The 12,701-nt window shown below is 44.3% G+C and overlaps 1 protein-coding gene and 1 long non-coding RNA gene across 2 annotated transcripts in view; one reads left to right on the top strand and one right to left on the bottom strand.

Moving 5' to 3' along the window:
• LOC103281451 (uncharacterized) overlaps positions 1-7,610 on the bottom strand; it is a 31,213-nt gene extending 23,603 nt beyond the window's left edge. The window contains exons 1-6 of the mRNA XM_016998567.2: positions 7,196-7,610; positions 4,500-4,665; positions 4,076-4,320; positions 3,230-3,354; positions 692-1,616; positions 323-491 (exon numbers count right to left, since the gene is read on the bottom strand). Coding sequence (XP_016854056.2) covers positions 323-491; positions 692-1,616; positions 3,230-3,354; positions 4,076-4,320; positions 4,500-4,665; positions 7,196-7,253 — 1,688 coding nt within the window. The 5' untranslated portion in view covers positions 7,254-7,610. The remainder of the gene's footprint in view (positions 1-322; positions 492-691; positions 1,617-3,229; positions 3,355-4,075; positions 4,321-4,499; positions 4,666-7,195) is intronic.
• A 169-nt stretch (positions 7,611-7,779) lies between these two features.
• LOC134296384 (uncharacterized) lies at positions 7,780-8,109 on the top strand. The gene is made up of 2 exons (XR_010003112.1): positions 7,780-7,892; positions 8,006-8,109. It is a non-coding gene; the product is annotated as an uncharacterized LOC134296384 (long non-coding RNA).
• The last annotated feature ends 4,592 nt before the right edge of the window (positions 8,110-12,701 follow it).

Genomic DNA, 12,701 nt, shown 5'->3' with positions numbered 1-12,701 from the left:
TTGACTACAAAAACATTGATTACTAAAAGGCAAACTGTGTTGGATAATACAGAATGTTGGATAAGCGAAGGTTGGATAAGTGAGACTCTACTGTATTTTTATTCAATTTTCTTTTGCAGGACACAAAATTAGGAGGAAATGGTTTGAATAGTCCAAATTGACTTCTGAATTCTTAAATTATTTAAGATTCTGTAATCATTTGAACTGAGGCAGTAGATTCAAACAGATGCCATGCACCATCATCAGGAAGCTAAGAACTATTCTAAGGCCCAGAGACAAAGCAACCAAACCTGAACTGGATGAGAAAGAAGAAGGCACTCACATAAGATTGGCACAGTTGGCTGTGGTTAAAATCCACCAACGGTTGAGAATGGAGCCAGCACAAAAGTGTTGGATGGATAGTCTGAGAGAAACAATCCAGGGAAATTCACCCATTTCAGCCTCAGAGCAGCTCGGACACTGTGGCACAAATCCAGGCCGCAGCCCACACCCTAAGGAGAAAGATCGAAACATTACAAATGGGATTCGTTTGCCTTCAGACCTCAGATTTGCTGACAGAAGTCTGAAGTGAGGTTATTTAGTTCTGTTTATTCTATGCCAGAGCGCTATTGATGGAATGGAGAGTGAGGGGGAACTGGTAACAGGGGAAACACCATATTTTGAAATGTGAACTTTTTGGCTAAACACTCACCGACTTTGCGATCTATCAGAATTGCCATCTTGCTGAGTTGATAGGTATGAGAGTCGCTATTCCATGCCAGTCCAATCTCACACTGCTTTAGCTTCACCTGGACCGGGAGTCCCAAATGGAGAATTACGGGTGGGATACTTAACGCCAGTGCAGGATCGGTGGGTTGGCTTTCTTCTCTCTTTTTCCTGGGGGACCGGGAACCCGCAACAACAAAGCTAACAGGTGCACCTCGATTAACATCAGTTGTTGGCAGGGGGGATGTTGTCCTTGGTGTGGTAGCAGGTATTATTATTACATGTGGTGGTTTGAAGGTTGGGGTTTTTACAGTTGCTTGTTTGGGTGTAGAAGAGACTATTGATGTTGATTGTTGTGTTGTAGATGGCTGTTCTGCTGCCGTGGATGTTACAGATGACTGTTGTGCTGCCGTGGATGTTACAAATGATTGTTGTGCTGCTGCTAATGTTTGCTGATTTGTTGTGGAGGGAACTGCAGATGTTTCTTTGGCTGTTGTATATGACTGGCTAGTAGCTGTAAGTGGATTTGTAGTTTGGGGAACATACTGCATTTTTATTGGTGTTTCATATGGTAATTTCTGGGCTGTGGAGTGTGCTATAAGAATTACATTATTGGCTGTGGAAAGAGGCTTTGCTGGCGTTGAAGGTTCCTCAGTGATGTGCTGAACTATTAATGCTTGCAGAATTGGTTCAGATGTGAAATATGATGATGTCAATGTTTGTTCTGGTACAGGAGACGGTTCCTCAGTGTCCTCTGCTGCTCCTTCTGTCCTCAACCACTGTAGATGAGTTAGAAGCTGGGCGGCCAGGATAGGAGCTGTGCAGTTCAGCAAGCTCTGGGTCACGATGGCCATGGCTTCCCATTTCCCATTGCCTGGGTTATGACAGACCACAGGACTGCCAACAGGCACCTGTAACAGAAGGTGAAAAAGATAAATCAGATAGGGAATGAGATAACTGAGGTGGAATCTAAAATAATAATAATAATAATAATAATAATAATAATAATAATAATAATAATAATAATAGTGCGGTTTTCTGGCATTGTATATTTTTGCCGCTTCTGTGACTGTTGATTTGTATTTTGATTCTGTAGCTCACTTGTAGATGGATGTCCAGAATCAGCAGCATCCACCGCGGTCCTTTTTATCCTGGGCGACGACTGAGCCAGTATAGACTTCGTTTTGGTTTGATTCTCCATAATGCTAATGGGTTAGGTGCACTTGGTTCCACTCCTCAGCTGAGGCCTCTCTGGCTTGGTTGGACCTGCCGGTAGTTACACTACCACCAGCACAGCCCTCAGTCATCATTGGAGTGGTTAAGCCCCCCCCCACCACGTCAAAAATCAGAAACTCCTCAAAGCACAGCAGACAAAAAATCAGTACAAGAAAACCACACTACAAACTAGAGCTGAAGGAAAAGCTGATAAGGAGAAGACCTGGCTATGGCTCACAAATAGGACCCTGAAGAAGGAGACAGAAGGCCTGATCCTTGCAGCCCAGGAGCAAGCCGTCAGAACAAATGCAATTAAGGCCAAGATCGAAAAATCAGCTGATGACCCAAAATGCAGACTGTGCAAGGAAACCGACGAAACCATTGATCACATCCTCAGCTGCTGTAAGAAAATCGCACAGACAGACTACAAACAGAGGCACAACCATGTGGCCCAAATGATTCATTGGAACTTATGCCTCAAGTACCACCTCCCAGCAGCAAAGAACTGGTGGGATCACAAACCTGCAAAAGTATTGGAAAATGAGCACGCAAAGATACTGTGGGACTTCTGAATCCAGACTGACAAAGTTCTGGAACACAATGATCTAGAGCTGATGTGGTCTACCCAATGCAATTTTCTGAATCAGCACCTCAAATAACCACAGGAACAGGCCAAAAAACGAAGACACCATGGTGCCCCTGCTTCCAGGCACCACATGGAATGGATCCGCTCAGGGGGAGGAGAGGGAGAGAAGCAGCAGTCAGGTGGCTTGTTGTCACGCCTTTCATGGGTAGCCGGCCTTTCCCCTCCAAATATCCCTGTTACCTCGGCATTATAAGAGGGTTTCAGAGACCAGTCGCTCTCATCACAATGGTACAGTAACGGTGAGGCCGCGGACCACATTTTAGTTCTTGGGGACCACTGGTGGTCCACGGACCACAGGCTGAGAACCACTGTGCCGGAACAACCAATAATCTACTATCTCCTTTAAGCTCCTTAGCCTATAGATTTTGTGTATAAGGTTGCTCTGTTGTGGATGCAAACTATTTTCGCAATAGTTTTAAATTATTGCCCAAAAAAAGCCGGAAACAGACCAAGACGGGCTCCCTTGTTGCTTTAGAGTGTAATTCTCAAGTCAGCAAACATAAGGGAAGCTTTCCTCTGAAATTTGTATGGAGTACATGGCAATAAGTGCTAGATGAAATATAACAGTGGTGATTCTGTAAGATATAGTATTGTCTCGTAACAGAGAGTGGAAGTACTTTCCTCATATGCTTCACTTATTTTTAAGCCATTAATATGCTTTACCGTGCAATATGTGCCATTTGACATATTTCTTGCAACACACAAATTCAATTCTTTTTTTGTGTCAGGCCAAATAATAGCACATTCCGATGTCTCCAAACCATTCACTTTAGTTTCCTGTATGGATCCTGTAGGGAAAAAAGAGTGATCTTTAAGCTCTAAACACTGTCAGTCTGATCCTGAAGATCTTTTCTAATGCTTTTGAGTCTCAGGACTGCACTTGAGCTATGTGTTTAGATACCAATAAATGTGGGACTTGTTTCCAAAAGGTACAAAAACCCAAAAATATATTGAAAAATGAGTTATAGGTGGCAGCACATTCTTGACTGGGAGTAGAACGTTATGTACAGATCAAAACTGTCAAAATGTATCATATCAGTGCCAGACATGGCTTGGAAAATTGCATTCTATAGCAAAAGAATATACATGTTCTGCATGTTTTATCGATTCCTATAAAATTTGTTCAGGTGGATTTCATACCTTTAGGAAACAAGCTCTGTTTTTAAAAATCCAAATATTCAAACAAATTCTGCAAACCCCTTTCAGCCACCGCAAAAGTTGTCCTTAGCCACCAGACCATGTTTTCAAATATTTCCATAGGCATAGAAACTATGAGCAAGTGATTTAAAATGTTCCTGATCCTCATAGAATCCCATGCACAGTATACCCACCGCTATTCATATATAGCAGGTATTACAGATGTGCTAGACACACAGTTTTATCAGCAGCTGGTTATTTTAAAAATAACTTGCAGATCTATTTATACCAATGGCAATGACTCTATCCTATAGTTCTTTCCTATGATAGGTATAATGCCCACAATCCTGATAGCTCACTTACAATACACACCTTTCTCATTTCGTTCAAATATCTTACATTCTTCCCGTGTATTGGAAGCTGTGTCGTCACTGGGGATACAAGCTGGCCACACATCTTCCCTTGCTAGATCAAGTGGTTGGCCAAGCAAAACGAGTCCCAAGTCATTATTAGGTTGTTCATCCCAGGAACTGAAGCCCTTGTGTGGGACAAACTGGCTCACCGTCTCAGTGGCAGTCCGCCCACTTGCCCCAGTCAACTCTACATGACTTGGCATCCTGCAATCAAACAGGGCAGTTAATGTTAACCTCCCCAAAGCAACATTTCTGAATTGCCTAACTTACCATAGCTTGCAAATTATTTAGGCATGATGTTCACGACAGAGAGAACAATTCCAGGATGACAGCTAAAAACTCTTAGAAAGGGAGAAACAGTTCTAAACTCTTACATTACTTACATCGACAGGAAGCAGTTGGCTGCTGTCAGGACCCACCAGCTGCTCAGGACAACTCCTTGGCAGCGATTCCCATTACCAAAAATGTTCACTATCCATGGAGCCTCTGGTTCTTCACTCTCTTCTGGGAGCCTGTCCAAGTTGGGCCTCTGTTGTCGAAAGCCACAGACTAGGGAAGAGCAGTAAGAAGAGAGGTGGGCAACCTGTGGCTTTCTGGATGTTGTTGGACTGCAAATCCAAGCAGCCCAAATCAATATGGCCAACAGCATAGAAGCGGTCGGTCAAAACCATATCTCTTCCATGTCTGCATCAGAATACAGTAGAGCAGGGGTCCCCAAACTTTTAAAGCAAAGGGCTAGTTCATGGTACCTCAGACTGTTGTGGGGGGAGGAGGCAGACTATAGTTTGAAAAAACCCCCAACATAAACTGATTCCTATACACACTGCACATATCTTATCTATAGTGCAAAAAAAAAAACAAACATGAAAGACAATACAATATTTAAAATGAAGAATAATTTTCACCAACATAAACTCACTTGTCTGTCAATGGGATGTGTGGACCTGCTTTTGGATGATGAAATAGTCAAGTTAATTAGGATTGTTGTTGTTGTGTGCCTTCAAGTCGTTTCAAACTTAGGACAACCCTAAGTCTAAAGTTTAGGACAGGGGCCAGGTAAATGACCTTGGAGAGCTGCATCCGGCCCAAGGGCCTTAGTTTGGGGACCCCTGCAATAGAGTCTCTGTTATCCGACATAAACTGGTTGGCAGAATGTCGGATAAGCGAAACTGTTGGATAATAGGGAGGGTGGCAGAAGACGGAGCCTCTTCCCCTGTTGGTGGGGAAGAGGTTCCTCCTCCTCCTCCTCTTCCTTGGAAGGCTGGAAGAGGAGGAGGAGGAAAAGGACAAGCAGTGGGGGCAGTGTAGCCCCCTAGCGAGGCTTGCAGGCTGCCCCCGCCGCTGTTTCTGGCGTTCCTCCTCCTTCTCTGTCGCCACTGCTCCTTTGCTGCCCCCCCGGCCTGCCCCCCTCGCTCGCTGGCTCACTTATTGGGCTGGGTCCCGGCAGCAACAGCAAAAAAAGGACCCAGCCCATAGAGTGACTGAGCGAGTGAGCAAGCGAGTGAGGGTGGGCAAGCGAAGTAGGGTTGCAAAGGCCCTCCCTCCCTCCCTCGCTCACTCACCAGGCCAGGTCCCAGCAGTAACGGCAACAGTGGTGGCAGCAGGCCTGGTCCAACGTGGAGGCCGTTGAAGCGGCTGTGTCGGGCGCACGTCAAGGGGGGGCACTTTCGAGGCCTCGACAGCCCCCCCCCCCCGAGGCTGGCAGGCAGCGGCGGGGACCATCGCTTCCATCCTCGGTGAAGAGCTAGGCGTCAGATCACCACCTCCCTCCTCAGAGAACGCTGAAGGCCTATCTGGGGTCTAGCTATTCTCGCGAGAATAGCTAGGCCACAGTAGGTCTTCCCCGTTTGCCGAGGGTGGAGGCGGCGGCGGGGACCATCGCCTCCCTCCTTGGCGAAAGTTGAGGCCTTCGCCGAGGAGGGAGGTGATGGTCCCCGCCTCCGCCTCCCTACTTGGTGAACGCGGAAGGCCTATCTGAGGCCTAGCTTTTCTCGCGAGGATTCACGAAGACTCGCGAGGTCTCGCAAGGACTCATGAGACTAGGCGTCAGATAGGCCTTCCATGTTCGCCAAGGAGGGAGGTGGCAGGGACCATCGCCTCCCTCCTCGGCGAACGCAGAAGGCCTTCGCCTGGGAGGGAGGTGATGGTCCTCCCCGCCATCGCCACCGAAGCCACCGCCGCCAAAGGAGGTATGTGCGGGGCCTTGGGGGTGGGGGGTGCAATTTTTTGGGGGGGGCATGGTCACTAGGTTCGCTTATAAAGTGAAATTACCTAGGGCCGCCCCTGGGTGGCAGAACCAGGACCTGGCCTGGTGAGTGAGCGAGTGAGCAAGGGAAAATAGCAAAGGTGGCCGCGGGGAGGAGCGGGGAAGCGAGCTGGAGTCCAGAGGAGGCAGGAAGGGGAGGCCAGACTCCTACTTCTGCCACTGCTGCCGCCTTTGCCACCCACCCTTCCTCCCACATGCAAAACCAGGACCCGGCTGGCTCGGGAGAGCGGGTGAGTGAACAAACAAGGGAGGGCAGCCCCGGGCATCGGATAATATGGTGTGTAGGATGAGTGGAAGTCGGATAAGCGGGACTCTACTGTATTATATAATACTCCATCCCAAACATCTGTGGTGTAATGTCATATATGTTCCAATGCTGGCAAGTTTGAATATTTGATACTCTTAAGGACTGTAAATTTGGTGAAAAAGGCTCTATGATGATTCAGTATTTCAGAATAGATCATAAGGGAGAAACATCTGATCTAAATCAATACTATATATCCTCCCTAGATAATATGTCGCTGCTTAAGAAAACTCTATAAAACTCATGCTGTCTCCATAATTTGACTAGTGACTCTAAGGTACATACACATCAAAATGAAGTGTTAGAAAAGCATGCTAATTTCACCTGGTGCAGACTGTGATGTCTCAATAAAAGGTTAATGTTATGGGCTCAGTGTTTGTTATTGTTTCCCATTTATACATAATAATGCTATATTTCTGAATCAGACAGGCCTCTTCCCTAACCCCCACCTTTTCCCTAGAACTGGGGGGCACAATTTTAGTATTCTGGCTCTGGCCACTGTTGCTTACTGCTGGAGGAGGACAGAAATAGCTGGAAGAGGGTACAGAGCCCAAGGAGAAGATCCATCCTTCCTCTCTATGGCAGGAGGAGTCTGGGAAGTCATAAAGCGGCTTCATATGGAAGGTGAGATGGGACAGAACAATCCACAGGCTCCATTGAGACAAGGAGTTGAGTCAGCACCTGAGGAGTCTGGGATAGAACCTTTGAGCTCACAAGAGACTCATCTGTGACCTCAGCTTCATAGCACTCTGGGAGCCTAATACCAGGTATTTTGCTGCCTGAGGTGAAATATAACCATCAATACCTCAGTCAGAAACCACCAATACTATGGTCAGAAACCGGCCTGATTTGCCATTGACTTTTATGTTAGCCTTTGCAATGGAACAGCCATTCCTGAGAAGAACAAGCTAGTTTAGGGCACATAATCTTACATAGTATACATGATTCTGTCCCCACAACAGTTCACTTCTACTCCACGACCATTAGCATTTGCCACCTGAAGTGGGTGACTCACAGCAAAATGAACCCAATTCAAAACATTCTGGGTTATCTGCCTTGATTTTCTGATTTATATGGCTGTGTAAAAGGGCCTTTAGTTTCCCTCAGACGCCATTGAGCCTGTGGAAATGGCTGCCTTGCTGAGGGAAGAGGAGAAAAGAGCCATGGATCGTGAGTGAGGTGGCACTCGACAACCTCATGAAGTCTGTGAGAGAATGTGTTTTTTACAAATAAAAAAAGATTTTAGTATTCTAGTTTTCTGAGGCAGTTCTCCCAGAAATTGCATGCTTACAATTTTTTTTGTTTAATCCTTGAAACAGCTTGTAGACGAAAGTGAAGCATAGACAAGCAAGGCGGGAATACCATCGTTCAAATTCCAATATATGTGGAATTCCAGCGACTTAATAAAATGGCATTCCTCAGATGCTTAAGCCTCACGAGTTTCTTTTGCAGCTCAGTTTGCGGCCATTCAGTGCTACCATTGAGACTTTAAAGGGATTATTATTTGACAGCCAGGATTCTTCAGGGATGCCTAGCAAGACCCTGGGGAGCAAATACACTATGTAACAACATTTGAAAAAATTACTGTTCCTGGTTTGAAAGTCTTATTCCTGTTTAATTGTGCGGTAGTTACTTTGAAAGTACAGTAGAGTCACACTTATCCAACATAAACGGGCCGGCAGAATGTTGGATAAGCGAATATGTTGGATAATAAGGAGGGATTAAGGAAAAACCTATTAAACAACAAATTAGGTTATGATTTTACAAATTAAGCACCAAAACATCATGTTATACAACAAATTTGATAGAAAAAGTAGTTCAATATGCAGGAATGTTATGTTGTAATTACTGTATTTACGAATTTAGTACCAAAATATCACAATTGACTACAAAAATGGCTTGGATAATCCAGAACCTTGGATAAGCAAGGCTTGGATAAGTGAGACTCTACTGTAGTTGTTATACTCCAGAAACCTCATTTTTGTGGCCGCCCCAAACTATGTTGAATTGGTTGAGATTCTCTGAGATATTCATTGAAAAACTATCACAAAATGTGCTGCAGGATGTCCTACAAAAGCAAAGTTTTTGCAATTTAATAAACTTTTCCCATGTTTTTATGACAGAACCAATTAGGAAATAACATTTATAACCCAGGAACAAAAATCGTGTTACATATCAACGAGAACAAGGGTTTTCAAAACAGCCTTTTGGCTTCTTATTAGAAAAGGAATTGGAGATTCATAGCATTGTAGTTTGTACGTATCTCTCAGATACCTTATTCCTGGGCTACAGATTCATGGTTAATCATATCACCATGTTGTAAAATACAGTACAAATAGAATCCATAAAGCAACGATAGCTTCATTGGGTCACTTACACACCTGGCATGAAGAATCGCATGCTATTTTGTTGGCCCAGTAAAGCTATTCATCTTGTCTGGAATTGTAAAATCCAAAATTGTCCCCATGGGTTGCTGAGATAGATACACCTTTGCATCCTGATGGGTCAGTGTCAGCAACTTTGTTTCATAAGCATTATGAAAATATTGTGTACAGAATTACCTTCAAGCTAGGTGTACAATATGTGTTTGAAACATAAACAAAACTCATGTTTTGACTTGGATCCAGTTTCCAGGATGTCTTATTATGTATCTGACGGGTATGATACAAATACTAAAATGGAAAATCTGTAGCACTTCTGCTTCCAAGTGTTTTGGGTTAGAGGTATATTACTTGTTTAAGTGTTTTGTAAACTACAGATTTTGCTATATTTTCCTTCTGTGACATTCCCAGAGGTTTGAAAGGGCCCCCTCATTTCAATGCAATGTAGTTTTGATGTACCCAGGATAACTTCTAAGGTAACCAGAGTTGTACTGTTTCACACAAATTACAAGAAATTATTTATAACTTGAGAATGGGAAAATGATTGTTTTTAAGATGGAATTTTTGATGTGTTTTGCTAAGGATTACTGTCAGGCTCATTGAGGCTAATTTCCTTTGGGGACTTTTTTCAGGTGAGGTTAATACAGGATTGTAACCTTAATGTATTTTATGCTACAGGTTAGGCATCCCTAATTTGGGAATCCACAAACCTCCAAAAACCCAAACAAAAACTACAGTGGCACAATGGATTAAACCTCCGAGTTGCAGAACGTGTTGAACAGAAGGTTGGCGGTTTGAATCCACAGGATGGAGCGAGCTCCTGTTGTTAGCCCCAACTTCTGCCAACCTAGCAATTCGAAAACATGCAAATGTGAGATCAATAGGTACCGCCATGGCAGGAAGGTAAACGGTGGTCTATGCAGTCATGCCGGCCACATGATCTAAGAGGCGTCTAAAGACAATGCAGTCTCTTCGGCTTAGAAATGGAGATGAGCACCACCCCACAGAGCCGGAGATGAGTACCACTCCTTACCTTTACCTTCATCTGTGTTCGTTGTTTCTAGGCATTGAATGTTGGCCTTGTGTCTGTTTTCTGGAATCCGCCCTGAGTCCCCTCGGGGAGATAGGGTGGAATACAAATAAATTATTATGATTATTATGATTATTATTTTGTTGCCGGCTGCCTGCTTCTTTCTATCTTCATTCCATCTCCTGCTTCTATCACTAGATGGAGGGGAGGGAAGAAGAAGGGGGGAGGAAGGAAGATCTTACTACAACTTTTTAATCTATATATTTCTTATTTTCCAGCAATGTAAGTAGTATTATTCCATTTATAAGTACAGTACATCAAATCTGAGAATCTTTATTTCAAACTGGAGCAAGAACATTGTCCTAGACAATGCTCTTGCTCCAGTTAGTTAGGTGATCCTTCGTTATCTGAGTATGACGGCCTTCCAAGTCTTAACGGTGGGTATGTAGGTGACTGTAGAGCCCTATGCTTGACCTGCATGTTCTTCCACAGTGAGAACATCGGTTTCCAGGTGGAAGGTGGTCCCAGTCAGGATTGGCTTGACACGCCTTCCTCTTGGCACGTTTCTCCCTTTCGTCCTCCATTCGTGCCTCTTTAAATTGTTGAAAAATGTCATCCTGTACTGCTTAAGTCTCTGTGGTTAGATAGAAAGTCTAGAAAAGAGTTAGGGACACCTTCCCCAGTCCTATGCATGCTTTGATTAGGCTTCACTATTGTTTCCTCTTTCCTGTCCTGTTTAGGTCAACCCCGCCCTTTGATGCTTTAGAAATGTGATCTCTCCTAGGGCTTTGACGTAACTTCCCCAATTTGGCCTTTGGAATGTTTATGGCCCTAGAGAAGAAGAGACCCATGAGGTTGGTCGCCATTAGTTCTTCCTGCTTTGTTCCAGAGAGAGGACGTACTTTGTCCGCTCTTGTAGTCAAGATGTAGCTATCTAGATCTTTGTTATTTTGATCCGTCTATGTGTTTTAGATCAGATTAGATTAGCTAGTTAGCTCCAAATCTTTTCTATCCATCAATGGATTTCTTTTTACCTCAATAAATGCTTTTTAAACTTTAAAGCTGCCTTTGCGGTCCTTCGCCATCCTGAAGAACACACAAAGGCTTTCCTTGACTCACACCGTGTAAGTCTCACTGCTGCATTTACTCTGTTATTTTAATGGGAATTTACCTCATAAAGGGGGTGATTTGAGCTTAACGGCTCATCAATTCCCAACATAAATTTCACAGCACTGCTGGTCACAGCTGACATCCAGCTGGAGTGCTCAAGGGCCAGGGCTTCCCAGTTCTCGGTGTCTATGCCAGTTTTGAAGGTTGGCTTTAAGCCCATCTTTAAATCTCTTTTCCTGTCCATCAATATTCCGTTTTCCATTCTTGAGTTGGGAGTATAGTAACTGCTTAGGGAGACATTGATCAGGCATACAGACAACGTGTCAGGTCCAGCGGAGTTGATGGCATAGGAGCATCGCTTCAGTGCTGACGGTCTTTGTTTCTTCTAGCACGCTGACATTTGTCTGCCTGTCTTCCCAAGAGATTTGCAGGAATTTTTGGAGGTAATGCTGATGGGAACCGTTCCAGGAGTTGAGTGTGACATCTGTAGACCATCCACGTTTTGCAGGCATATAACAGGGTTGAGAGGACAATGGCTTTATAAACAAGCATCTTGGTATCCCTATGGATGTCCCAATCCTCAAACACTCTCTGCTTCATTTGGAAGAATGCTGCACTCGCAGAGCTCAGGCCGTGTTGTATTTCAGTGTCAGTGTAGTGCCAAGGTAGTGAAAATGGTCAACATTTTCTAACATTATACAATTAGGCTGTATTTCTAGCACTGCAGGGGAATTGGCTGGTGCCTGCTGGAAAAGCACTTTGGTTTTCTCAATGTTCAATGAGAGGCCGAGCTTCTCATATGCTTCTGCAAAGGTGTTTAGAGTGGCTTGTAGGTCCTGTTGTTATGGTTGTCCTGGTGGATGTGGCTGATGAAGGACATCTAGTACCCAGAAGATAAAGCTAGAAGCTAAAAGAAAAATAATTTGGAATAAGAAACTGGATATAAGACAAAGGTGGGGTCAGAGGCCCACAAACTGCGTGCTGTGTCTGTGTCATCAACATTCCTGTTGACTCACTGAAATCCTATGAATTTCATAGGTTTTCTTAGGGAATTCTCAGGTTATTTTGCTCATTCCTTCCTCTGAAGTACAGCATTCAGCCTATTTAGCCCTAGAAAGCACAAATACCCTTTGAAGCAAGCAAACTATGGAGCTCAGAGAAATACATATGGGAAAGAATATCACCCATCCTCCCACAAAGCTTTGTGTGTGTGTGTGTGTGTGTGTGTGTGTGGAGGGGGAAGGGCATGGAAACCTTGCCCCCTTTATACACACACATAGTGAAAATCAGCTTCTACGCTTCCAGCCTTTGTAGGATGGTCTACTGAAAACTCAAAGGAGACTTTTCTATACACACACACACACACACACACACACACACACACCAGATGGGCACACCTCCAGCTGAAGTGTTGGACTGAAGCAACCTGCTATTTTTATTTTCTGAGAAAGCCCCTGAGCTAACGCTTAGGTATTATTGGAAATAAAAGATGGC

Source organism: Anolis carolinensis, chromosome 2, assembly GCF_035594765.1.
Source record: "Anolis carolinensis isolate JA03-04 chromosome 2, rAnoCar3.1.pri, whole genome shotgun sequence".
Lineage (NCBI taxonomy): Eukaryota > Metazoa > Chordata > Lepidosauria > Squamata > Dactyloidae > Anolis > Anolis carolinensis.
The sequence above is the reverse complement of the archived record's forward strand: the minus strand, read 5'-3'. Positions and strand labels throughout refer to the sequence as shown.